At 41.4% G+C, this 27,989-nt stretch overlaps 2 protein-coding genes across 2 annotated transcripts in view; one reads left to right on the forward strand and one right to left on the reverse strand.

Annotated features, from left to right (window-relative positions):
• Nucleotides 1–12,994, reverse strand: part of LOC114907583 — a 31,571-nt gene extending 18,577 nt beyond the window's left edge. Inside the window, exons 1-4 of the mRNA XM_029243301.1 lie at nucleotides 12,845–12,994; nucleotides 12,640–12,747; nucleotides 12,397–12,451; nucleotides 12,080–12,245 (exon numbers count right to left, since the gene is read on the reverse strand). Of these exons, the coding sequence (XP_029099134.1) occupies nucleotides 12,080–12,245; nucleotides 12,397–12,451; nucleotides 12,640–12,747; nucleotides 12,845–12,994 (479 nt within the window). The remainder of the gene's footprint in view (nucleotides 1–12,079; nucleotides 12,246–12,396; nucleotides 12,452–12,639; nucleotides 12,748–12,844) is intronic.
• Nucleotides 12,490–19,329, forward strand: HIGD1A (HIG1 hypoxia inducible domain family member 1A). The gene is made up of 4 exons (XM_029241609.1): nucleotides 12,490–12,548; nucleotides 16,766–16,880; nucleotides 17,520–17,654; nucleotides 18,322–19,329. The coding sequence occupies exons 2-4, from the start codon at nucleotides 16,784–16,786 to the stop codon at nucleotides 18,369–18,371; spliced, it is 282 nt and encodes a 93-aa protein (XP_029097442.1). The 5' UTR covers nucleotides 12,490–12,548; nucleotides 16,766–16,783; the 3' UTR covers nucleotides 18,372–19,329.
• The last annotated feature ends 8,660 nt before the right edge of the window (nucleotides 19,330–27,989 follow it).

Here is a 27,989-nt window from a genome sequence, read left to right on the forward strand (position 1 = left end):
AAAAAAAGAAAACGTTGGGACTTCCCTGGTGGCGCAGTTGTTAAGAATCTGCCTGCCAACGCAGGGGACACAGGTTTGAGCCCTGGTCCGGGAAGATCCCACATGCCGCGGAGCAACTACGCCCATGCGCCACAACTACTGAGCCTGCGCTCTAGAGCCTACAAGCCACAAATACTGAGCCCGCGCACCACAATGAAGAGTAGCTCCCATGTGCTGCAACTAGAGAAAGCCCGTGCACAGCAACGAAGACCCAATGCAGCCTAAAATTAATTAATAAATAAATAAAAGAAAAAGTTAATACATAAATATATACCTAAATACATAAATAGGGGAGTGATCATCTAGTCCACTTCCCTGGGTTCAAGTTTTATGTTACACATTTTTCTCCCTAAAAGTCCACAGCTCTTAGCCATGTTGATTTTTTGACTCAGTTTCAAAATCTTAAGATACATAAATGTATATATGTTAAGATATGTAAATACCTTTACATAAATATCTCTAGAGACCCTTGAACTTGAAGACCTGATGGAACTGTGCATTCTTTCATATTCATAGGATTATGTAACTCTTGAGGATCTTTAAAATTAGATCCAATTGGATTTTGGATATTTTATATATATACATATATATGTGTGTTTTTTTTGGCCGTGCCACGCAGCATGCAGGATCTTAGTTCCCCAACCAGGGATCAAACCTGTGGCCCCTGTAGTGGGAGCGTGGAGTCCTAACCACCGGACTGCCAGGGAAGTCCTGGATTTTGGATATTTCACATGGTTTTCTTCTGACTCAAGGGCAGAACGTACAGGTTCATGCTACTAATATTCCCATATTCAGAAAATGTCTCCGAACTGCTATTTTTAACAGTTTCTGTATTCTTCATGACACCAATAAATGAGTTAATAACATGATTGAGTAGCAAACTCAACAGTAATGCTCAACAGTGTTTCTACTTAAATTCTTGATTCTGTGATTGTACTTCCTTTTCTTTTATACTGAAAATCTTGATTCCTAAAATAATACACACAGTCACTAGTATATTCATTCTAATACAAGAAAATGGTTTAAAAATACCATATTAATATGATCAATAAAGCTACGGAATAAAGTCTAAGATTTTTTATGCAGTTTCTTTTTTAAACTGTCTCCGAAAGTGTCACTCCCATTAAGTATGTGTGGGTAAGCCATGTTCTACAGGTGTGCTGTCCAATACAGTAGCCACTGGCCACATGTGGCTATTGAGCACATGAATGTCCGAACTGAGAAGTGGTGCAAGTATAAAGCACACACTAGATTTCAAAGACTTAGCACAATGAAAGAATGTAAATATCTCATTAATAATTTAATATTGATTACATCTTGACAATATTTTCAATATTTGGGCCTTGACTGGCAAGCAGGACTGCCCCACAACTGGAGTATTAGTAGGCAGAAGCTAAAGAAACCACCCACTCATGTGGATGAAATTTGCCCTCCAGCACCCCCTACTGATAGACTTTACCCTGAGCCTGCTGACAGGAAGAAATGTTCTAATGTCACAGGCAAAGCAATGAAGGGTGGATTTGGAATAAGGAGGCATTAAGTGACAACTGGGACACCTCTAAAGGTAGGAGGGCTTGATCTTTTGCTATCAAGGGCTTTTTACAGGTACATAAAAGACTTCCCAGAAAAGAATTTCACCAATAGCCTTAATGAGGTTTTGCCACTTCTACTGCATGGAAATTTCCTTGTTTTCTCACAGATCTCTGACTCAGTCTGGCAATGATGAGAGTTTGTTTGTTTTGCCTTAAACATTTGGGGAAATTATGGTCCCAGGATCAGTCTTGGAACTTCTCGGCCATGTCTGGTATAACCAATTCCAAATTATACAAAAAAGGGACCAAAATGTTTTAAAGTAACTGACTGGAGAGATGCTGGAGTTTCCTTCCTGACCCAGACAGCAGCATCCATAGAACATTTATCTAACCTAAGGGGAAAGAGTACACCTGATTTTGAGGGGTCTGAGAGGAGAGGGCTACAACAGAGGTCAAACAGATAGACCAACAGGTTTCATTTATGATGCTTGCCGGAAGCTACAAAACCTTTCTGAAAAGTAAACCAGCCCAGGGACAGACCTTAGGTACAGCATCACCAGGAGTGGAAGGCAAGGGAGGAGAACATAAAAGTAAGACATTCAGGGATCTCATGAGCTGGGCACCTGCTGCTTCATCCTACATCATACCTCTGCTCTTCTGCTGTGTTGCTCTATATCCTGTTGACTATGCCAAATCGTCAGGGGTGGCCGAGTCACAGACAAAATTTCAAAGCAAGATGTTGTCACTTGTAGGGACTACATTGCAGAAGAAACGAAGGGAGAATAGGGTCATGGCAGATGGGCCTCTGCCCCAAACTCCTCCTGCCTCTCCTTATGTTCCCTGGGGCACCTTATGGTTGAGGGACACCACTTCAAGTTTCTGCCATGTCCTGTTCTGTATCCCTTTTGCCTCTCAGTTGACACAATGGGGAGATGACTCAAAGAGGAAAGCCACGTGGTGAAAGGACAAAGTGCAGAGGGGCTGGTAGTCAAGAGGTCTTTCTAGTTCCAACTCTGAAATTGGCGTTTTGTAGGAATAAGCCCTCTCTGGGCTTCAGGGCCTTTATCTGTAAAGTTAGAGCTGTTTCAACTCCAGGGCCCTATCAGAAAAGTCAAAGGATGAAAGAGCTGACAGAGCTAGGATCTGGGGAAAAGGTGAAGAGAATAAACAGCAGAGACAAAAGCCCTTGGCCTGATCTTCTGGTATTAGCATTGGGGAAGGTGACTCACTCTGGCCCACCCAGAATTGCCCATTACTCCTGGCTCACCACTCCCATTTTCTCCACTGACCTCCTTGGGAAGAGAATTTCTGGTAAGTCATAGACAGAATGCCTTAGTCATCAACTCAATAGGTGCTATTGCCTAGAGCACAGTCACATGGATGACTTATGTGCACGTAGTAAGCTAATCTAGTTCAAAAGCTGTAAGACTCCTGACACACCTATGTGGACACGAAGATAGCAATTTTGCTGTGCCTTGCCTCTACCAAAGCCCAGGTTTACAGCCTCCTAGGTACTCTGCACTGGTCAAATAACATGTCTTATACATCCAACCTCTGTGGCCCTCTCACCAACCCTCATCTCTTCTCTCGTTCTGTCCACCCAAAGCTTGCCCATTCTTCCACCCTGCTCAAGTCTGTTATTCCCCAGACCGGCTCTGTTCCTTCTGTAATTCTCCAATATCAGGTGGCTTGATGTTCCCCTCCCCCAGGAGTGTTCTGCCCAGCAGTGTTCTGACTAGCTGTCATAAATGGGACCATGAAGACTGTAACAAAGATATTACTCATTTGGTCAACTATGACACACAACTATGGGCCGGCCCTTATATCATCCTCCTGTTTTATTTAGTGTGCACCACCAAAATTGTAGGTACTTCATAATATAATTTTATTTTCTAATATAATTCTATTTTCAGAGGTTTCTAGAGAAAACAGTTTACATTCTGGCTTGAAAACCTTCCTTACTACACTGTATTCCTGACAAGAAGACTCCAGAAATACCCTAATTAGCCCCTGAAATCATTGGTCTTTAATCCTAAATTAGACAGAAAAAAATATATAACTGGTCTGTGGGATGAATTCACCTCTCCAAATCTCGTAGCCTCAGACCTTCCCAGAACATTCATATATAGGTGGGCTCTGGGAAAATAATAGGCCTCAGAAAATAATTTATTTTGGTTCCACCAGAAGTGACCCTTCTCAGGATGAACTTGATCTGATTTTCTTTCCCTGACGTCAAAATGTAATTTAAGTATCCTGTGACCTATCCCACTGAGATTAAAGCTTCTGACTAGAGCTCTTTCCCTTCCTTATTGACTTTACACATATTCTTTCAGGCTTATAGTTTCTTTTATGGGGACGACTGAAGGGTGTTTGGTAGCTAAAAAGCAATTCAATTCCCCCTTGCCACCCAAAATTGGCAAACAACCATCATCAAGTCCTTAGTGGGCCTTCTCCCCGTGGGTGAGGGTGTCCAAGCAGAAGCTGGGTGATCAGCTGCCAGAGGATTCCACACTGATTGACAGCTGGGAATCAGGAGTCCTGAGGGTTGTTCCAACCTCACAGCTCTGTAAGTCTCTTTCCCATGCAGAGAGAGAGACAGAGACAAAGTGGACAAGCCCAACTCCTAGAGCCCTTGTATTGGCACTTGGTCAGATCCTGTGTTAAAGGTTTCTCGTGCAGATACACTGTCTTCTTAACTAAGCTGTAGGTTCCCCAGAGGCAGAGTGCTCCGCCTTTCTTTTCCTGTTCTACTCTCTACAGTACACAGCCTAGGGTTCAATATTTAAAAGGTATTCAATAACCCCCAAATTCTCTCATCCTTTTAATGGCATGCTTTAAAGTCACTAATGAATACTCCATATTCAGGGATATGGAGATACAGTTAAGACTCGGTCCCTGCACAAAAGAAACCCATAACATCAGCGTGTAGAAAGACTGACTTGTAATAAAGGCTGTATCACAGTTATGGGTGTTGGCATATCTATATATCATAGTTATGGGTGACAGAAGTTCAAATGAGGAAATTGTACATTTTTGCTGGTGAGATAGATGAAGAAAGACTTGACAGATGAAATCCTTTGGACCTGGGACTCAAAGGATGAACAGTGTTTTACCAGGTGAAAGTGAATACCTAAAAACTTGGACAGAACACTCCACTCAATGATAGCAGGATACACATTCTTCTCAAGTGCACATGGAGCATTCTTCAGGATAGACCATATGTTAGGCCGTAAAACAAGTCTCAATAAATTTAAAAGAACTGAAATCGTACAAAGTATGTTCTCTGACCACAATGGAATTAAATTAAATCAACAACAGAAGGAAATTTAGGGGATCCACAACTATGTGGAAATTAAACAACATACTCCTAAGTAACCAATGAGTCAAAGAAGAAATCACAAGGGAAACTATAAAATACTTTGAGATGAAAGAAACCAAAAACAAAATACAAAAAACTTACAGGATACAGTGAAAGCAATGCTTAGAAGGAAATGTATAGCTGTAAATGCCTATGTTAAAAAAGAAAAAAGACCTCAAATAAAGGAATTAACCTTCCACCTTAAGACCCTAGAAAAAGTAGAGCAAACTAAACTCAAAGCAAGCATAAGGAAAGACAAAACAAATACTAGAGCAGAAATAAATGAAAGAGAGAACAAAAATACAACAGAGAAAAAAAATTTTTTAAGTTGTTCTTTGAAAAGATCAACAAAATTGACAAAACTGAAAAAAAATAGGAAGAAGGAATAAAAGGGAGAAGACTCAAATCACTAAAATCGGGAATAAAAGAGGGATTAAGAAAGGAATAAAGATTGTAAGGGAATACTATGAACGACTGTATGCCAACAAATTAGATAATTTAGAAGAAATGGACAAATTTATAGAAAAATACAAACTACCAAAACTGTCTTAGAAGGAAACAAAAAATCTGAATAGACCTATAATAAAGGATTGAATTAGTAATCAAAAAGCTTCCCACAAAGAAAAGCCCATGATCCGATGGCTTCACTGGAGACTTCTACCAAACGTTTAAAGAACTACCACCAATCCTTTCAAAATCTATCAAAAAACGGAAGAGGAAGGAACACTTCCCAACTCATTCTAGGAACCATTATTACTCTGATACCAAAATCCAACAGACATTACAAGAAAAGAAAACTGCAGACCAATATCCCTTGTGGATATAGTCACACACACACACACACACACACACACACACACACAAACAATTCAACAAAATACCAGCAAACCGAATCTAACAACATACACTACACACCATGATAAAGTGGAATTTTTTCCACGAATGCAAGGTTGGCCCAACATATTAAAATCAACCAATGTAATATACCATATTACTAGAATAAAAGACAAAAACCACATGATCATCTCAGTAGATGCAGAAAAAATCATTTGACAATCTTCAGCACCCTATGATATGATAAAAGCATGCAATAAACTGGATAGACACTTTTCCAAAGAAACATCAAATGGCCAATGAGCACATAAAAACATACTCAACATTATTAGCATCAGGGAAATGAAAATCAAAACCACAATGAGATACCTCTTTACACCCACTGGGATAGCTATAATCAAAAAAGATGAACAATAATATGTGTGGATGAGGATGTGGAGAAATTGAAACCCTCATTAATTGCTGCTGGGAATGTAAAATGGTACTGCTCCTCTGGAAAACAATTTGCCAGTTCCTTAAAAAGTTAAACATGGGGGAATTCCCTGGCGGTCCAGTGGTTAGAACTCTGTGCTTTCACTGGCTAGGGCGTGGGTTCAATCCCTTGTCAGGGAACTAAGATCCCACAGCCAAGTGCCATGGCCAAAAAAAAAAAGTTAAACAAAAGTTACCATATGATCCACCTAGGTATAGGTATACACCCAAGAAAATTGAAATTATATATGTGTCCACAGAAAAAACATGTACATGACTGTTCCCAATAACTTTATTCATAATAGCCAAAAAGTAGAAACAATCCAAATGTCCATCAATTGATGAATGGATAAACAAAATGTGGTGTGTGTGTGTGTACATATATATGTGTGTATACACACACACACACACACACACACACACACACACACATATATATATCCATGCATTGGAATATTATTTAGCCATCAAAAAGGAACAAAACACCTATACATGCTACAACATGGATGAACCTTGAAAGCACTGTGCTAAGTGAAAGAAACCAGATACAAAAGTCCACATATGATTCCATTTTTATGACATATCCAGAATAGGCAAATCCATAGACAAAGAAAATAGATTAGTGATTGCTTGCCTGGGCGGGGTGGGGGGGAGGTTGCGGGGAGACAGAGGGCGACTGGGTGTGATAGTTAATGGGCATCACCCAGATTTGGCATGATAAAAATGCTGGTCTGGAATTAAAGCTGACAGTTATATAACTTTGTGAATATATTAAAAACCACTGAATTGTACACCCTAAAGGGGTGAATTTTATGGTATGTGAATTACATCTCAATGTTTTAAAACTCAGATAAGTGATGGAATCGGAATCAGTGTGATATACTTAGCATAGAACAAAGTGGAACTAAACTTTGACTTTTATTTGATCATTTGTTGCAATAATGTTAAGGAAGAAAAGCAGAGCAGAAGATTCAATGGATTGTAGTAATTCATTCTGCAAAAGTTTAATGGAGTTCTTGCCATCCTATGTAACTATGCTAGTTGCTTCAGAGTGTACAAACCTGAATGGTGCTCAGTTCCTCTCCAAGTGTCTTAGAAGTTAATGGAGAGGCTAGAAGAGGATACAATGGACTGATAGCCCAAAGAGGGCTGGTTCTGCTTGTCTACTCAAGCATTGCGTATGTCAGAGCAGTCCACCAGGCTTCCATTTCTGGGAGCCCCAGATAGGCCTCCCTGGAAAGAAAATGACTGGTGAGATGAAGGCTAACAGGCTGCCCCAGAGACACTTGATTAAGTTACATTATGAAATCACACCTTGATCTCTCAGATGAGAGAGAGAGAGAGAGAGAGAGAGGGAGAGAGAGAGAGAGAGAACGGGAGGAGGGAGCACAAAAGCACAGCTGTGGGCCCTTCTGTCCGGGGCCCTTGACTGAGAACAGGGAAGGATTGGGTCAGATTACTCTGACCCCTGACTTAGCTTAGTACAAGTTCCTCTAGACAAGAGGGTAGGGGAGGGGTGCTGTAAGACAGAAAACCTCAAACATAAGAGTTGTCACACAACACGTTTATATCAGAGATTAAGAAAACAAGGGGAATGGGTAACTTGTACGGGCTGTACTTGAAAAAGTACAACCTGGGTGGGAAGAGATGTCCTTCCTCAACTTCAACAAAGTGAAAAAGAACAGAGGCACAGCCTGAACTGTATGGGGCCTGATAGAATAATGGGGCGTAGCTTAGCACCAAGTGATAGGAGACGGGACAGCATCATGCATAAACACCAGAGTGAGCATGACAGTTGACCCATGTCATGGGAACAGCAATGTGGAGACACAGCTAAGATCACAGGGATGAAAAGAGATGTAAGACTGGCATATCGTGGATATAGCAGGAAGATCCTAGCTTTCTTGATGGGAGCAGATTGGAGTAATAACTCTTCTGTTACCATTTCTATTACTAGGTGTGCTTCCCTGACTCTTCATATCTGAGTGGGGCCCCGAGAAACTAAGGTTACACAGAATACAAAGCAAAATGCTAAAAATGACTCAACAAAATATAAAGTGCTAGGGAAAGGGAGTGTGTTTCAAAAGAAAAATGGGTAGCTTCAGGGAATTCCCTGGTGGTCCGGTGATTAGAACCTGGCACTTTCACTGCTGTGGCCCAGGCTCAATCCTTGGTTGGGGAACTAAGATCTTGCAAGCCGCATGGCGTGGGAAAAAAAAAAAAAAAGAAACAGAAAAAGGGGCAGCATCAGCTTGAAGATCAGGAAAGATTTTATTTACAAAGGTAGTAGCATATGAAGTTGAAAGGATATAAAAGATTTTAAAAAGTGTTTTCTGATCACAATAAATTTGGTTTGATAAATATAGAAAAGAAAAACACAGAGAAAAAAATGAAAATCACAAATTATTATTCTATACTCAGATAAAACCAACATTAACATTTGAGGGGGTACTTCATTGGTGGTGCAGTAGTTAAGAATCCACCTGTCAATGCAGGGGACACAAGTTCGATCCCTGGTCTGGGAAAATCCCACATGCCACAGAGCAACTAAGCCCTTGCACCACAACTACTGAGCCTGCGCTCCAGAGCCCATGAGCCACAAATACTGAGCCCATGTGCCACAACTACTGAAGCCCGCGCGCCTAGAGCCCGTGCTCCGCAACAAGAAGCCACTGCAATGAGAAGCCCGCGCACCGCAACGAAGAGTAGCCCCGCTCACCGCAACTAGAGAAAGCCCGAGCGCAGCAACGAAGACCCAACACAGCCAAAAATAAATAAATAAAATAAATAAATTTATTTTTAAAATAAATAAATTACATTCCCCTTTAAAAAAAAACACATTTGAGGGGTACACCTTTCCTCATTTTATTTATTTATACCTCTATTTATAAATATCTGTAATATCTATAAATATAGATATACAGATATGAAAGTGCATGTGTTTGTGAATATATACATACATATATAGATACACCTACATACACACACACACACACACACACACACACACATATTTCAAAACAAAAGTTGTGATTGATAAGGATTCTAACAGGGGAAATGGAAGGTAAGAGAAAGACCAGGCACAGGCAAGGAAAAGAAAGCACAGAGGCAATGGAACCTTCCAGAAAGAGTATGAGCTAAACAGGACTGGATTCAAATCCTGCCTCTGCTTCCGTGGAAACATAAGCAAGTTACTTAACCATGCTGAACCTCAGTTTCCTCATGTGTAAAATGGGGGTAATAATATTTACTCGATGGAGCTGTTTTAACGATCCCTTGAGTACATTAAGTACGTAGCAGTGTGCCCAGAGAATGGGAGGCGCTGAGCGTGTGCTGGTGTTGTACAGCAGGCTGTTTGGGTAAGCTGCATGTGGTGCTGCTTGTTTCTGATGTAAGATACTTGCAGGTAAGAGGGAGGCCAGGGACACTCTCTCACTATAGCTCAGGGATCACAAGGATTCCAGATCCCAGCTAAAGGAAAGAGCGAACTGCCCTTAAGCAACAACTCTCCCAATTTCAGGAGAAATCACGATCTGCGCGGGGCACTTAATGCTTAGCCATCTCATGGCCTGTCATTTCGCTCTAATTAGACATACTGTACTAGGCGACAGGCCAAGGTTATGAGGTCACTTTTTCTACAGTTATTTTAATACTCATCATTCTAGAAACTCTTCTGACTCTCATAAAACAAAGTAGCAGAAGGACTTTGATGGCTAGCACTTGTCTGCTGATTCACTGAGTGAACTTGGGTCAGGCACATAATCTTTCTTTTCCAGGTTTTCCAGAAACAGGGTAGGCGGGTTCCTATCCCTGAGCAAAAGCATCAGCACAGGGACGGTAATTCAGGGCCACCCATTTGGGTGAAGTGTCCGTCTGCATAGTCCATTTTTCTCTCAGAGTTATAGAAGTAATTGTCCATCCATCTCTGGCAAAGGAGACCATTATCCTGTCCTTATTGAGATATGGATCTCATTTAGATGTCGGCTACGTTTATGAGCCCTCAATTCATTAAGCCATCAAGACAAACAGATGGTGCCTCACAATCAGTGTCATGGCAAAATGACGTGGAGGGCTTGGAGATGTCAGCAGAAACCTATTTGCAGTGCCATTGAGTATGGCAGTGCCTTCCATAAGAGGCACCTCATTCTCAGAGAATTAGCAGGCTGTAAAAATAGCCCTAAATCATTGTTGGGAGAGACAGAGTGGGGGGAAGCAGAGAGGCCATCAGTATCCAAGGCAGTGGGGGAGAGGAGAGGAGGGTTCTGAAAGGGAGACTGTCAATGGTGGGTGATCATGAGAATTAAGAAGCCACAGGAGCCCACAGTCCCTGCCCAGCTACTTCAGCCCCAGTAGCTGAAATGCAGCTAGAGTCCCTGAACTCAGGTACTCACCTCTGCAGAGAGATAGTCTTGAGTCAACAAGTATTTTCCATGTGCAGCACACCATCAGGTGCTGTGGGCGAAAATGTTTAACAGAGGTTCTGATGCCAGGGTGCTTGTAACCCAACGTTCATGCATAACCACGGTACTCTCCATCATACCAAGTACCAGGAGCCAGCTGAGGAGCCCAGGTGGAAAATCATGTTTATCCTTTCCAAACCCGTATCCCCTGCATTGGCAGGAGGATTCTTAACCACTGTGCCACCAGGGAAGCCCTTGCTTTACTTATGCATGACTTTCATATTCAAATCTGTCAAGCTCTTTTATCGCTTTAATTACCCTAAATGAGTTCCTGATCTTCCTACTTCCTTTTTTTTCCAAAATTTTTTTTGGCCGCACTGCCCGGCATGCAGGCATGCAGGATCTTAGCTCCCCGACCAGGGATCGACCCGTGCCCCCTGAAATGGAAGCGTGGAGTCCTAACCACTGAACCGCCAAGGAATTGCTCCCTAGTTATCTTTTAAGCCCTCCAGCTACTGCATCAGTTGCCACTTCTTTTCTTAAAAAGATAAATTCATTTATTTTATTTTATTTTTGGCTGCGTTGGGTCTTCGTTGCAGTGCGCGGGCTTCTCATTGCGGTGGCTTCTCTTGTGGAGCACGGACTCTAGGAGCACGGGCTCAGTAGTTGTGGCTCGCGGGCTCTAGAGCACAGGCTCAGCAGTTATGGCGCACGGGCTTAGTTGCTCTGCGGCATGTGGGATCTTCCCGGACCAGGGCTCAAATCCGTGTCCCCTGCACTGGCAAGCGGATTCTTAACCGCTGTGCCACGAGGGAAGCCCCTGTCACTTCCTCTTTTAACATTATTGAGGCCCTACTGAGCTCAAAGACAGTGTTCAAGGAGGTGCCTGCATGAACCAGACAAAATACGTGCCCTCAAGCAGCTGAAAGTACTCCACATGACCAAAGTAAAGGGTTTTTAATTTATCGTACTCAGCATGAATGTTTCCTACCAGTGTTTTAACTCAATTATGAGACAAAAGATTTTCAAAATCCTGAGCCTAAAACACTGAGCTTCTACCTGTGGGATAAAGCACTTGGCAGTCTGCCTCGTTTCGTGGTTACATCCAGAGATTCTAGTTTAGTTAGAGTCCCCACGGTAGCGCTTGATGCCCTGCACTAATTCGCCAGGTAGCTATCGATTGCTCTACGAACAAATTTGCGGCTCTGTCCCGGGAAGTTCACTGCCACAAGGGGCCTCTGACACTTCTTTCCTCAGGTAAACCACCCCGATCTAGGTGGAGTCACCCGTGCTTGCAATGAGTGGCTTCCTCCCACTACAGTGTAAGCGCCAAGCCGGAGGCCGACAGCGCAAGTTCGTGGCGGATAACCGCCAGGGCTTGGGAGCGGCTCCAGCGCCCCACCGCCGCCGGCGCCCCCGAAGGCAGGAACATGCTCCCTCCTCACCCGCAGCACCCCAAGGACCTGCCGCGGTTGAACCCCCTGATCCGCGGCCCCGCCCGGCCGGCGCTCGGGACACCGCCTTCGCTGTGCTCGCTGCCGCCGCCGCGTCCCGAGAGGAAAAGGGCGAGAGTAATCTCAAGTACCGCCGGGCCAAGAGTCCCCCAGCGTCCTCAGCGGAACCCCGGTCGCCGACCTCTCACCTCTGACGCGATCCCTACGTGAGAGCCGGGGACGCGGAGTCGCCGCCCGCGCACGTCGCCCCAGCTAATCCGGAGCTCGCTCCGGGCCGCCCCACCCACCGCGTACAGGCCCGCACTCACCCGCCGGCACCGACACCGGCGTACCAGCCACTGGCTTCTGATTGGCTGAGGCCGGCTGTGGGCGGAACCGAGAAAAGCCGGGCAGACTGCTGGTGCGCGAGGTGGATCAGCAGCTGGTAGGAGCCGGTAGGAGCCTGCGACGTCGTGCAGTTGTAAGTGATGCATGCCGGGGTTTTGGGAGCGGGGGACGCCGGGCCGTGGGATGGGAAGAAGTGAGGCCGCGCTGGGCCAGGCTGAGAGCACCTTGGGAGGGTTGGGGATCGCAAGACTGGGAGTGTGGGCGATGCCTGGGCTGAAGGGGGCGAAGTCTGGTTGGCGGGGCTCAGGCCCCACCTCGCGGTGCAGGGGAGGCTGGTGAGGGCGTACGGAGCCTATGAGGGGATGCAGCAAAGGCTTGAGGAGCGAAGCCTCGCGGATGGAGCTGGGGAGGGACGGGGCTGGGGCCGACTTCGGGGAACTCGTAGAGCGGGGTGGGTGAGGACGGATTGAGAGGGCGGGCGCTCAGGCCATGGAGTCCTGACAAGGTCACAAGAAGAGAGAGGGGAGCGAAGTTGAAGGGTTGAGAGGAGGGCGTAAAACCAAACGACCTTCCTGCCATCGGCTTCATCTTCTCCCCGGGCCGCTATTCCGTTCCACCTTTGGCGACCCTCTTCGGCCCTAGGAAGGTTAAGAAGGACCCGGGCACGTATCAAGCATCTCTGCCGTAATTTACATTTCTCCCGAAAAAGTAAACCTGCCAGATTAGAAATTACAAAACATAGCACGGGATTAGTATTGGAAGCAGCCGAAATGATTCGGCAGGTTTATTCGCCTCTTTTATTTTACCTGTGCGTGAAGCAGTTATTTCCTTCTTCGGGGTAATCCCTATGGAAGGAATCTCTGCTTTCGGAAGTACCCAGACCGGTTTGGATGAAAAGTTATGATGGATTGAAGCGGTACCAGGTCCCAGCATGATAATCGTATTTGAGTTCTGTATACCAGGGGTTCTCTTGCTTCCCTGTGCACCAGAATCTCTCGAAGGGGTCTTCTTAAGATACAGATTCCTTGGGCCCTGCCCCAGACCATCTGAATCAGAATCTTCCGGGGTGGCGCCTTGCAGCCATTTTCAACAGGCTGACAGGTAACGGATGCAAAATCAAAATTTGAAACCATGGTTGTTAGATAGTAGTTCCAGTGACCAAAATGACGGGCTGTGAAGATCCTTAAGTCTTTTACATCACGTGATGCTGGGCAGCTCCAGTTCCCTTATGCCTCTTCTAGGTTCCCATGCATTTGGAAAGGTCTTACCAAGTTTACAGACTACTTCGTGTTTTCCAAACTGGCTTTGAGTATCTGGTTATAGGTGCCTCTTTGTACCTGTTCAACTTTCCGACAGAGATCTGGGTCAGCTGCTGCAGGTGGATGAGAAAATGATAATAAAGGAAAATTCAGAAGTGGCGCTAGGGGAAAAAAAAAAATCTTCAAATCACACTTGAAATCGTTAGATGAATTAAGTCACTGGGAAAGAAGGTTCCATTTAATTTTAGGCATGACTGACATTTTTTACAATTCAAAGAAAGAGATGTGGGCTCCTGTTAAGGAGTGGATTTTAAATGTTTTTCAGATTAAATACATACCAGCATTATAAGACAGATGATTTGGCAATATATTGTCAATCAAAAGAACCCACAACTGTGTATCAGGAGAGCTGGGTTCTAATCCTACCCTGCCAGAGATGTATTCGTGTTGTTGAGCAGTTCATTTAACCCTTCATAACCTTTTTTTTTTTTTTTTTTTGCTTCTGTAAAGTAAGCCTATTGGCATGGATTAATAATCTGGGTTTTTACTCTCAAGTTATATGATCTGTACTTACCCTGATATTTTAAAAGTGAACCATTTTGTATTTAGGTGGCTATAAATCATGAATACTTGGGAAACTTCTAGGTGGTCATTAGGAAGAGAATTATCAAAATCTTTTACTCAGGGAGTGTTACAGATATATATTATGCTAGGTATATAATTTGAACCATAGAGTAACAAATAACTTTGTGATATATTGGACTTCTAATATTCCCCTTTATTTTATCCTGAAATGTGCACACAAGGTGTTCTGGATCAGAGACAGATTATCATTAGTCACTTGAGACATAATGACCACATGGTTCCCTCACACCCTGATTCTTTCCCCAGGGACTACTTTCTGAAACCCAGATCTAATGTCCTGTTCATACAAACTGCTGAAAGGTGATCCGCCTCCCTCCTGAAAGGAAGGAGAAGGGAACTTTTGCTCCATTGACCTGTTGGACAGTTAAAGTTATCCAGATGTGAGAGATTAAAGGAAAAACTACCAACTTTCTTGCTTTTAAAGACAATTCCCAAATGACTTCTTAGTTTAGGAATAATTAAGGCAGAGGAAGAAAACATGCTTTTATATATGTAAAAGAAGGTGCTAGTTTTTAAAAGTGGATTGTGGTATATAATGGTTTTGTCTCTTGTGGTTGCAAGGCTCCAAGACCTACTCAGGTTATCATGTGTTCTTTCATAGATACAATATAAGAATTAAAAGAAAAATAAGCACTTATGTACATACAGCTTGACATTTTTATTACTGACTCTACAAATGTGTATAATTGTTAATTTTCACTAAATTTTCCTAATTACCTGAGAATAATTTTAATTGTTGAAAATATTACTTTACAATTTATTCAACAAACATTTTGTGGTCTACTTTATGTAATAAGCATCATGCCAGGCTATGGTATAGACACAAGCAGGACAGGTGTAACCTCCTGACTTCAAGGATTCTAGTGAGAAAAACAGTTAAACTTGCATTTATAAGAAAGAGTTATTATAGAGAAAGCATCGGGTCCTATGGGACTGCGTAACCAAAGCACTTATCATAAACTGGGAGAGTCAGAGAAGACTTTCCAGAGCAGGTCAGTTAAGGCAAGAAACCGAAAAAGGGGAGGTCTTAGCCCAGAAAGAGTACCTGAAGGAAATGAAAAGGGAAGAAACGTTTTAGGCAGAGGAAGTAGCTTGTGCAAAGGCTTGGAGGTTTAGAAAGCATCTATAAGAAGTTTAATGTGATTAGAATGTGGGGTTGGTGAGGGAGGTTGAAGGAGGATTTGTGATAAAAACAGAAAAGTTTTTGAAACTATTGCCTTTAGGAAGTTTAGATTGGTTATGAAGGAAACTAATAAACATACTGGCCTAAAATAAATACAGTATTTAATCTTACCATCTAGTACATTTATATAGTATCTTGTTGCTGGTTTGTTTTGTTTTGTTTTGTTTACCACACAGCGTAGAGGATCTTAGTTCCCTGGCGGGGGATTGAACTCATGCCCCCTGCAGTGGAAGTGTAGAGACTTAACCACTGGACCACCAGGGAAGTCACCATTTATGTAGTATCTTGAAAGCCAATCTCAAATATTTCTGAAACCTCCCAAGCTTTTTTATCCAAAAGACATCACATTCTAAATTCTCATTGTCTCTGTTGGCAAAGTGATCACACTCTGGCATGTCCATTTTAAAGAATCTAATTTGTGAAACATTATTTCAGTGTTTACATTCTATCTCTTCAAATATATAGTGAGCATCCTGAACCTTGAGCTTGTTGAACCTTGTATATAATAAAAGCTCAGAGAAAGTAAGGGTTTATTCAATTAGCAGGTAATGGAGCACAAAAAAGAAGAGAAAGTCTAGTCCTAATTTCTTCTATCTAGCTGTGTGATACTGTACAACTCATTGGGATTAAGGTTTTCTTCTCTGTCAGATGACAGAATTGGACTCTTCCCAATGAGGATGGGGGCTTGGAGGGACAATCTCACTTTTCAAACTAAGCACTAAGCCTCCCCTCTAGAGTTGGATTTTCTTTGAGGACCTTGACTATTACTAAACCCCTTGAATAGCAGAGTGTTGAATGAGAGCTATTATTAACGAAGGGAGTATTATGCACATGAAAAACCCAGAGGCTAAGGTAAGACTATATGGGTAATGGCAGTTAACTTTTGAGTTTATTGTAATTGACGTCAATCAGAGACTTGTGCAGTTATATACTATGTTTGACTCCCTTTTTTATCTATGGGTAAAGTTTATAGTCTGTTCAGCTCAGTCAGAAGGAAGTATGTACATAGTTACTGTGACTAAGGTGAAATTGAATTTGTTATGACTTTATTGTGATGAAATGCCTACTAGCGTCCTGTGTAAAAAAACTGACCAAAAAGGGAGAATGGAGCCTTGGTCCCTTTGTGATAGAAATGAATCTTTTTTTCTGGCCTCTAATTCATAATCAGGCCAGTATCTTGCCTTTTTTGGTATCACTTAAAGGAATAGTCTTATAAAAGAAGTATGCTTTTAACTGCAGAACCTCATGGAAATTCTATTTCAGGAAGATTCTTCAATCACCATGTCAAGTGACACAGATGTTTCTCTGTCTTCATATGATGAAGGTCAGGGATCTAAACTTATCCGAAAAGCTAGAGAGGCACCATTTGTCCCCATTGGTAAGTTTGACTTTGATGGTCTAATAAGCTATTGTAAGCTTTAACACAGTAGAAGTGTGGTAAGCTTGTTTGGTTCATCAAGAATTTCCTGAAAGCATTTATTTTTGAATATTTTTTCATATCTTGAAATATGCTTAGATTGGTATGATGTAGCTCTCATTATAAAAATTCTTCTCTGTGTATTCAGACTTCTTGTTTTAGTGACTTATTTCAGTGAATGTGTTGGGACCCCAAGACTACCATCAGTCTCAATGATTTGCTGGAAGGACTCACAAGACTAAGAGTTGTTATACTCACAGCTGTGGTTCATTACAGTCTCTACTATATTAACTGATTGCCTTTGGGGATGGAAGTAAGACAAAGAAGAGTTCCCCTGGCACTCTTAAAGGAATTTATTTACTGGCTTCACAAGCCCACATTTTAAAGATGATCTTAACTTTCTGGATCTGCTACTGTTTGCTTCCAATTGTGGATTTTTAGTTCTGAGGGGGGAAAATTAAAAATTCAATTTGTATGTTAGCTGGTTAATGGTCTCCTAAAGCATCCTTATAAAAAAAAATAGAACGTTGATTGATGATAAAATCATCCTGATTCCCTGCCTGCATGCATCTGACATACTTGTGACTGTTTGTTTTACAGGAATGGCAGGTTTTGCAGCAATCGTTGCATATGGATTATATAAATTGAAGAGCAGGGGCAATACTAAAATGTCTGTTCACCTGATCCACATGCGCGTGGCAGCCCAAGGCTTTGTTGTGGGAGCAATGACTCTTGGTAGGTTCCTACAGGACATTTCAAATTTGTGCCTCCCCATTAATGGATTTCTTTGTAAATAAAACAAGGTAGATACTTTTAGCTGACTTTGAAGCAGTTTGCAAATATCACTTATATTCATTTTCACATAAAAACTGAATAAAAATAGTTCAAGTAGTGACATAGTTTTACTGTCTATGATATAATCTTACTAAGGTTTTAAAGAAAGAAAGAAAAGATAGTACTGCCCATCACTGAGTTTATAATTTCGTTGAAGAATCTAGATATGTAAATAGGGTTGGTAATAAGATCCATCATCTGGGAGAGACATGATTGCTGTTTTATTGAGTTTTTGAAGGTGGAAAAGATATTACATGCTTTTATAGGCTTTATAATTAATTGACTTTATCTGGTATTATATAGCAAGAGTAACTCCTTTTAAATCTTGATATTTTAACAGTCTGAGCTAGTCACACTGGCCTTGAGATACTTGGGAAATTGTGTAAAAAGAATTTTAGAAATGTGAATTGTTTAACAAAGCAAGAATGTAAGCAGCCTAGTGCCTGGTTCCCCTTGTAAATATTGTATGCTAGGAAGGGTGCTACTTTTAGCTATTTTATGAACTGTTTTTAATTTTTTAACACTGAAGAAAATATTTAAATGCTTAACTAGCATTCTTTTTCTTTAGGTATGGGCTATTCCATGTATCAAGAATTCTGGGCAAAACCTAAACCTTAGAAGAGGAGATGCTGTCTTGGTCTTGGTGGTGCTTGCTTTAGTTAGACATCTCATATTGAGGTTATATGTTTATGTTGAAAATAAATTCTGTGGGTCAGACAATAACATAGTAATTTGAATACTGGCTTCCTTTCTTGCAGGCTTGATTTGCCTGGTGACTAGTTTACTAGCTAAGTCATTCAGGGGAGTCAGATTAGCACAAAAACATGTCACTTTTAAATGCACTTGATAGTGGTACAGTGTCCACCTTCTTAAACTCTTCTGATAAAATTAGTTGTAAAGAGGACAACATGCCAAACCTGAAAATGCTCCCAGTTGCTGCAGAATATCATACGCTTTTGATGTAATGTAGGAATCCTATTTACCCCAGTTAATTTAACTCTTTCTGACTGCCTTGTGGACTGAGTACTGTTTTTAAGGTCTGGCTGGCTCTTGAAGAACCCTTTCAGAACAGTGCACGGAATACAACATTATAAACCTCCCAGCAACTATGTGTGTGTTTTTAAACCAAACCTAAAGAGCTGGTAACAGCTGCTTTGAAGTAGTATCTGTTTCAGAATCATAGTTGTAAACATGAGAATAACTTAACTGTAGATCCCCGTTTAGCTGTTTTGTAATTGCAGAATTATAGTTTGCTGCTGTTATATTAGAATAATTTTCAAATGGCATTTTGAAATAGAAGTGTGTATTTTAAGTGCTAATGCAAAGGTAAATGAAAAATACTTTTTAAATGTGTGCAGTCTGTTTATTTCCTCTGAAAGAATCATAAATGTTAAACTAAATAAATCGCCTGTAATGGAAGTGATTTATGAGCAAGCTGGTTTGGTCAGACATTGTACTTTGGTATACTACAGAATGCTTTGTTGTACTTGTGAAATTCTCTTGTCTAACCTGAATTTACATTCCATGGTGATAACATGGTAAATGTAATGTTATTAAAGTAAGTGAACACATCAAATGTCTTGTATTTATTTCAATTTGGAAAAAACTATCATTCTTCAAAGTAGCACAAGTAGTTCCAAGAAAAGAGGGAGAACATTTTATGCCTTTTGTAGGAGCCATAGTTAAAGACTATTTAACAAACAGGAATAATAGTAACGTTTATTGAGCATTTACTGTGTGCCACACACTGCTCTAAGCACTTTTCATGTAAAATGTCATTTAAGTTTCCTAACAATCCTAAGAAGTAGGAGCTATGAGCCTCATTTCGTGGAGGAGGAGACTGAGGTGTGAATAGTTTTAAGTAATTAACCCAAGGTCACATAAGCTAGAGAAGGTTGTAGGTTTGGGACTGGAACCTGGGCAGTCAAGTAGTAGATGCCAACAGAGACTTGAAATGTTGGCCTTTGTGAAGTTAATGCTGAGTGGCAGTGGTTATCATAAATTAGTACTGTTAGACAAGAGGGTACGGCATGGTCTTGGCTCACTGGTCCACTGACTATGTAACCTGGACCAATCAAGGTTTTCTCAGTTTTCTGCTAGTTAGAAATGAGAGATTGGACTACGTAATTTCTATAGTCCTATCTAGTTTATAGATCATTAGATGGGTCTATGGGAAATGTGCTTTAAAACTATAAGCTATTACTAGGGACTCTTCTCAGCCTCCAGTAGACATTATAGGAGTTGCTTGTAGGCAGTCCTAACAATTATTTCATGAAGGATAAGCCTTCTGTAGAAGAACAAATTTGTGAACAAGTTTCAGAAACTTTCTAATGGATGAGTACATTATTGATTTTGTTAAATAAATACTAATTTGAGAGAAATTGATCTAGACAAATGCCAGAGGATAGAAGAACAGGAGCAAAATGTTGAGACTGTAGTGAGCATATTAAGTGATCAGGAGACAATAAGTAAGGGTGCTTGCCTGAAGAAGACAGTGGTAAATTAGGGTGGATGAATAGGCTGGCATCAGATTATGGAAGTTATTAAAAGTGGCTCAAGTGGATATAACACTACTTTTTATTGAGTCAGACCTGGGTTCATGGTTTTGCCACTTAGGAGCCGAGCAGCCATGGTTTCCTCATCTGTAAAGTGGGGACAATGTCAGTGGCCTAGGGTTGCTGGGAAGATAAAATGCAATGGTACACATAAAAGGACTTAGCATAGCACCTGATGCATTAGTAATCTCTGAATGGCTGCTGTTACCATTGTTACTGTTAGGCTTGGGAATGTGGCAGCACAGAAGGTGTGTGGGCTCTCCTCTCACAACTCACAGTCTAGCACCGAAGGCTGGCATTAGATCAGTGATTTCGAAACGCATGATAAATACTAGGTACAGGGTGCAGCAGACTGGGGGACCTAACCCAGGGCTGGAGTCAGATAAGGTATCCCCAAGGAAGTGGTGTTCTAACTTAAGATGATTTTTCATCTTAAGTTAGAACATCACCTTAAGACACTGATGAAAGAAATTAAAGATGATACAAACATGGAGAGATATACCATGTTCTTGGATTGGAATAATCAACATTGTGAAAATGACTATACCACCCAAAGCAATCTACAGATTCAATGCAATCCCTATCAAATTGCCAATGGCAGTTTTTACAGGACTAGAACAAAAAGTCTTAAAATTTGTATGGAGACACAAAAGATCCCGAATAGCCAAAGCAGTCTCGAGGGAAAAAAATGGAGCTGGAGGAATCAGACTCCCTGACTTCAGACTATACTACAAAGCTACAGTAATCAAGACAATATGGTACTGGCACAAAAACAGAAATACAGATCAGTGGAACAGGATAGAAAGCCCTGAGACAAACCCACGCACCTATGGTCAACTAATCTATGAGAAAGGAGGCAAGGATATACAATGGAGAAGACAGTCTCTTCAATAAGTGGTGCTGGGAAAGCTGGACAGCTACATGTAAAAGAATGAAATTAGAACACTCCCTAACACCATACACAAAAAACTCAAAATGGATTAGAAACCTAAATGTAAGACCGGACACTATAAAACTCTTAGAGGAAAACATAGGAAGAACACTCTTTGACATAAATCACAGCAAGATCTTTTTTGATCCACCTCCTAGAGTAATGGAAATAACAAAAATAAACAAATGGGACCTAATGAAACTTCAAAGCTTTTGCACAGCAAAGGAAACTACAACCAAAACGAAAAGAGAACCCTCAGAATGGGAGAAAATGTTTGCAAATGAATCAATGGACAAAGGATTAATCTCCAAAATATATAAACAGCTCATGCAGCTCAATATTAAAAAAAGAAACAACCCAATCCAAAACTGGGCAGAAGACCTAAATAGACATTTCTCCAAAGAAGACAAACAGATGGCGAAGAAGCACATGAAAAGCTGCTCAACATCACTAATTATTAGAGAAATGCAAATCAAAACTATAATGAGGTATCACCTCACACCAGTTAGAATGGGCATCAGAAAATCTACAAACAACAAATGCTGGAGAGGGTGTGGAGAAAAGGGAACCCTCTTGCACTGTTGGTGGGAATGTAAATTGATACAGCCACTATGGAGAACAGTATGGAGGTTCCTTAAAAAACTAAAAATAGAATTACCACATGATCCAGCAATCCCACTACTGGGCATACACCCAGAGAAAACCATAATTCAAAGAAACACATGCATTCCAATGTTCATTGCAGCACTATTTACAATAGCCAGGACATGGAAGCAACCTAAATGCCCATCGACAGACGAATGGATAAAGAAGATGTGGTACATATACACAATGGAATATTAGCCATAAAAAGGAACGAAATTAGGTCATTTGTAGAGACATGGATGGATCTAGAGGCTGTCATACAGAGTGAATTAAGTCAGAAAGAGAAAAACAAATATCGTATATTAAGGCATATACGTGGAACCTAGAAAAATGGTACAGATGAACCGGTTTGCAGGGCAGAAAGTGAGACACAGATGTAGAGAACAAACGTATGGACACCAAGGGGGAAAAGCGGCTGGGGGTGATGGGATGAATTGGGAGATCGGGACTGACATGTATACACTAATATGTATAAAATGGATAACTAATAAGAACCTGCTGTATAAAAAATAAATAAAATTCAAAACTTCAAAAAAGAAAAAGTAAGTAGGTTTTTGTATTTTTATATTCAGGATCCTGCTATTCCGGGCAAAAAGTTATCAGCCTATTTCTAGTTAACGAGCAATAGTGACATCTGGTGGTGACAGCTGGAATTTGACTCCACACATAAATCCCCAAAGTAGCCTCTGCTTCTGTACCACGGAGTCAGAACTTTGGAGTAGAGGACTGGTCATGCAGACCCCGCCACTTGCCTCACCGATGAGGAAACACTGCTCAGAGTCTCAGGAACTTGAAATTTAGGCTCTACCCCCATTAAATTTACAGCCCATCAAAACAAAGGCCAGAACAAAGCTGAATGAACATAAAGTATTTTAAAGTTCTCGTGTCAAATAGTGGAACTGCCAATTATTTATATACCTAATCCTGTTTGAAAGCTCTTCAAATTGAACTGGAAATTGGAGAAAGGAAACCAAACATGCACCAACCATGACTTGATTGCCACTTTCTTAGTGAATGATTTACCTTCTATAAGTTCATGTAAGAGCCACTACTACTCATGCGTCCTGGCTTTATTCTTAAAGAGAGCTTACTTTCCCCTTAGTCACTGAAATGGGGCAAAATAATTTGTTTTTAGCAACAAAAGTTAGGAAATTTTCTCCTAAATTCAGCAGTGATAAATAGTTCCAGAGTGGAGGCCAGCATCCAGTCGGTCCCCGCAGAGGAACCCAGGAACAGGTCCCCTCTGTAGTATCCTGAGCTTCTTATAACATTGGTGTTAGGTCTTTTTCCTGTCCCCAGTGTAACTCTGAAGTATCACAGAGTGACTAAAAGTTTACAACGTGAGGTAGAAATGCCATCATCGTACCTTTCGGCTAGAGCCCTATGACCTAAACTCAGCTTATCTGTAGCTATACTTACTGTCTTCCCTACTGGTGCTCCCTCTGAGATCACCCGTTCCTGTCAGGGATCTCCATCTCACACTGTCACACCCTGGGCTCAAACTCAGAAGTGTCTTTCCTTCCTCCTGTTCATTTATCACTATAAAGCCAGTCACCAAGTTCTGCCATTTTTCATAAGCAGAGTCCTTCATCACTCAGATTTGTTCTTTTCTTTTCCTTGTTGCCTAGGCCCTTCATCTCCCGTCCTGCCACCTAGCTCCAGCAGAGCCACTGATGCAAAAGCCCTGTGCTCACCACTGCCCCTGACACCTCTGCTTGGACTCTATCCTTTCCTGAATGTTCCCCCTTCCTGACAATTCAGTGCACTCCTTAAAGACCCAACCCAATTCTACTTTTGGTAAACTCTGAACCCTCCCAGGCCATGGTGAACTTCACCTTTTTACAAATCTTGCTATATTTGAGTTTAAAACACAATGTGTGTTCCACTATGGTAACACTTTGTATAGTGCTTTGCTGTATATAAAGTGCTTTAATACTCGTTAAAGTCCCTCACAAAAAATGAAGTATGTATTATCCTGACTTTTTCCATGTGGAAAGCTGTAATTTACTCAAGTCCACACAACTGAAAAGTGAGAGAGCTGGGACCCAAATCCAGAACTTGAGACCCCTGGTCTCATGGAAAGACTGCATGATGGAACAGAAGGCAGGTACATAAAATAATGCCTGTCCAAGAAATACTTGTTCTTCCCTTCCCTTCATTTCCACCTTCCACTGCACACACATGCACACTTACTCCCCACTGAGGTCCCAAACCCAATACTTTTTTCCAATATACCGTAGCTGCTTTATCCTCAGGTGTTTTCATATATAAAAATCCTCAGTCAGTATTTGTTTTGGTCTTTATGTAAGAAGGAAGCTGAGTGGATGCAACTAGAGATTATCACACTAAGTAAAATCAGAAAGAGAAAGACAAACACCATATGATATCACTTATATGTGGAATCTAAGATATGACACAGATGAACCTATGAAACAGAAACAGACTCACAGAGACAACAGACTGGTGGTTGCCAAGGAGAAGGGGGTTGAGGGAGGGATAGAGTGGGAGGTTGGGGTCAGCAGATGTAAACCTTTGTATATAGAATGGATAAACAACAGGGTCCTACTGTACAGCACAGAGAAGTATATGCAATATCCTATGGTAAACCATAATGGAAAAGACTATTTAAAAAAAGAATGTATATATGTATAAATGAATCACTTTGCTGCACAGCAGTAATTAACAGAACATTGTAAATCAACTATACTTCAACTAATAAAAAAAAAGGAAGCTGCGGAGATTCCCACATAACCATGGTCTTACTGTGGAGGCAGTAAATTAAAAACGAGTAAGTACACAAGGCATTGGAGACCTAATCACCAGGGGAGAAACCAGTGATCACTGAGACAAGGTGACTTTCATCCAAGTGTTTTGAAAGACGATGACGTGAACCAAGAGTGAAACTGAGAAATTTGGGGGGGAAATAGAAAATATATTACCAATCCATTATGCTTGGAGGAGAGCCACGGTAGATCTCAGCCATCAGAGAGGTCCCTTGGAACTAAGGACTAATGAATCTTGGCAGAACATTGAGTCTTCTAATAAAGTCAACATATGATGAATGAGATCACCATATATACAAACACATCTTAGACAAAATTGCTCCATGGATAAAATAGGACTTGACTATAGCCAAAATGGTGTTAAGTGAAAAGGCAGAGTGTGCGGGGAGCAGGGGACTCTGAGAGGCTGGCAGCCAAAAAAGAAACCCCAAATTCATGGGGAGATGAAAAGGCAGAACTGGCAGTGTGTATCCAGCACCTTTTAGCGAGAAGGAACTTGAACCTGGAGACCATGGACAACTTTTATCTATGGGTGCTTCTGACGGTGAAGTAGAATGTTTAATAAGGCTTAACCCTGGGTCAAAAATATTTCAACGCAGTTTCCTTCTGTTTGCTCTGAATCGCTCACAAAATCTTTCTGATGACTCTTGGCTTCATGGGTGTCTGATTCTGGGAAAGGAGGAGCTCTGGATATGGGTGACAAATCCTCTAGTGTAAACTAGTGCCTCAGTGTTCTTGTTTACACGTTAATCACTTAATACCATGGCTGGCATAAGTCTGGTCCCAAGAGACACTCCTGGTTTAATGACCAAATTAGATTTTGGACCTGCAAAGCTGAGGTCCATTAAGAGGAGAGCCCTGAAATGGGGAGAGCCAAACGGAGCCTTGGCTTTAAGCTGCAGCAAAGCTTACTTCCATTTTGAGGTAAAACAGCTAAGTCTGTATAACGCATGACAGCTGAAGAGCATTTCAGTTTACAAAGCACTTTCGTGACCTATTTGTTATCACAGGAATAAACTTACTATTGCTATTTTAAGAAGAAAGTTGGGACTTGTGACTTGACTAATGTCAGAGAGTTAAAAGCCTAGGTATTCTTATGTCTGACAGACTTTAGTCAATTCAATTTTGCTTCTCATAGTAAGAGGAGAATCACTAACTGCTTATATTATATTGACTTATTTGTGGGAGAGAGAATATTATTTCAGTGAAGGGAAATCTATTTGGTGATCTTACCATCTTAAAAAAGATAAAGATCCCAGTTTAAAGTTGGAGCTACATTGAACTGTGGGAAGGACGTAATTTAGCGATTAGGAAAAAGAGCAGTTAGATCCAAACAAATATGCTCAACTGATTAAAAAAATTTTTTCACTATAAAACATACATAGCAATTTACTATTTTAAGCATTTTTAAGTGTACAGTTCAGTGGCACTAAGTATATTTAAAATGCTATGCAGAGTCCGCCCTCAGGGCCCCGTGGTTGTCTGAGCCGTGTGGATGACAGGCTCTTGATGCTCCAGCCAGGAGTCAGGGCTGTGCCTCTGAGGTGGGAAAGCCAACTTCAGGACACTGGTCCACAAGAGACCTCCCAGCTCCACGTAATATCAAACGGTGAAAATCTCCCACAGATCTCCATCTGAATGCCAAGACCCAGCTCCACTCAACGACCAGCAAGATACAGTGCTGGACACCCTATGCCAAACAACTAGCAAGACAGGAACACAACCCCACCCATTAACAGAAAGGCTGCCTAAAATCTTAATAAGGTCACAGACACCCCAAAACACACCAGCAGACGCGGTCCTGCCCACCAGAAAGACAAGATCCAGCCTCATCCACCAGAACACAGGCACTAGTCCCCTCCACCAGGAAGCCTACACAACCCAATGAACCAACCTTAGCCACTGGGGGCAGACACCAAAAACAATGGAAACTACGAACCTGCTGCCTGTGAAAAGGAGACCCCAAACACAGTAAGATAAGCAAAATGAGAGGACAAAGAAACACACAGCAGATGAAGCAGCAAGGTAAAAACCCACCAGACCTAACAAATGAAGAGGAAATAGGCAGTCTACCTGAAAAAGAATTCAGAATAATAATAAAGATGATCCAAAATCTTGGAAACAGAATGGAGAAAATAAAAGAAACGTTTAACAAGGACCTAGAAGAACTAAACAGCAAACAAACAATCATCAACAACACAATAAATGAAATTTAAAATTCTCTAGAAGGGATCAATAGCAGAATAATGGGGGCAGAAGAACAGATAAGTGACCTAGAAGATAAAATAGTGCAAATAACTACTGCAGAGCAGAATAAAGAAAAAAGAATGAAAAGAATTGAGGACAGTCTCAGAGACCTCTGGGACAATATTAAACGCACCAACATTCGAATTATAGGGGTCCCAGAAGAAGAGAAAAAGAAAGGGACTGAGAAAATATTTGAAGAGATTACAGTTGAAAACTTCCTTAATATGGGTAAGGAAATAGTTAATCAAGTCCAGGAAGCACAGAGAGTCCCGTACAGGATAAATCCAAGGAGAAACACACCAAGACACATATTAATCAAACTATCAAAAATTAAATGCAAAGAAAAAATATTAAAAGCAACAAGGGAGGGCTTCCCTGGTGCCGCAGTGGCTGAGAGTCCGCCTGCCAATGCAGGGGACACGGGTTTGTGCCCTGGTCCGGGAAGATCCCACATGCCACAGAGCAGTGGGGCCCGTGAGCTATGGCCGCTGAGCCTGGGCGTCCGGAGCCTGTGCTCCACAAGGGGAGAGGCCACAACAGTGAGAGGCCCACATACCACACACACAAAAAAAAGCAGCAAGGGAAAAACAACAAATAACATACAAGGGAATCCCCATAAGGTTAACAGCTGATCTTTCAGCAGAAACTCTGCAAGCCAGAAGGGAGAGGCAGTACATATTTAAAGTGATGAAGGAGAAAAACCTACAACCAAGATTACTCTACCCAGCAAGGATCTCATTCAGATTTGATGGAGAAATTAAAACCTTTACAGACAAGCAAAAGCTAAGAGAGTTCAGCACAACCAAACCAGCTTTACAACAAATGCTAAAAGAACTTATCTAGGCAGGAAACACAAAGAAGGGAAAGACAATAACAAACCCAAAACAATTAAGAAAATGGTAATAGGAACATACATATCAATAATTACCTTGAATGTAAATGGATTAAATTCTCCAACCAAAAGACGTAGACTGGCTGAATGGATACAAAAACAAGACCTGTATATATGCTCTCTACAAGAGACCCAGTTCAGACCTAGGGACACATACAGACTGAAAGTGAGGGGATGGAAAAA

This window comes from Monodon monoceros, unplaced genomic scaffold, assembly GCF_005190385.1.
Source record: "Monodon monoceros isolate NGI ecotype Baffin Bay Population unplaced genomic scaffold, NGI_Narwhal_1 Super_Scaffold_3, whole genome shotgun sequence".
NCBI classification, from domain to species: domain Eukaryota; kingdom Metazoa; phylum Chordata; class Mammalia; order Artiodactyla; family Monodontidae; genus Monodon; species Monodon monoceros.

Excerpts from the sequence above, each read along its gene's own strand:
- HIGD1A (XM_029241609.1), top strand. The coding sequence starts at position 16,784 with ATGTCAAGTGACACAGATGTTTCTCTGTCTTCATATGATGAAGGTCAG. Across the intron at positions 16,881-17,519 it reads GGCACCATTTGTCCCCATTG|GAATGGCAGGTTTTGCAGCA; the intron begins GTAAGTTTGACT and ends TTTGTTTTACAG. Across the intron at positions 17,655-18,321 it reads TGTGGGAGCAATGACTCTTG|GTATGGGCTATTCCATGTAT; the intron begins GTAGGTTCCTAC and ends CTTTTTCTTTAG.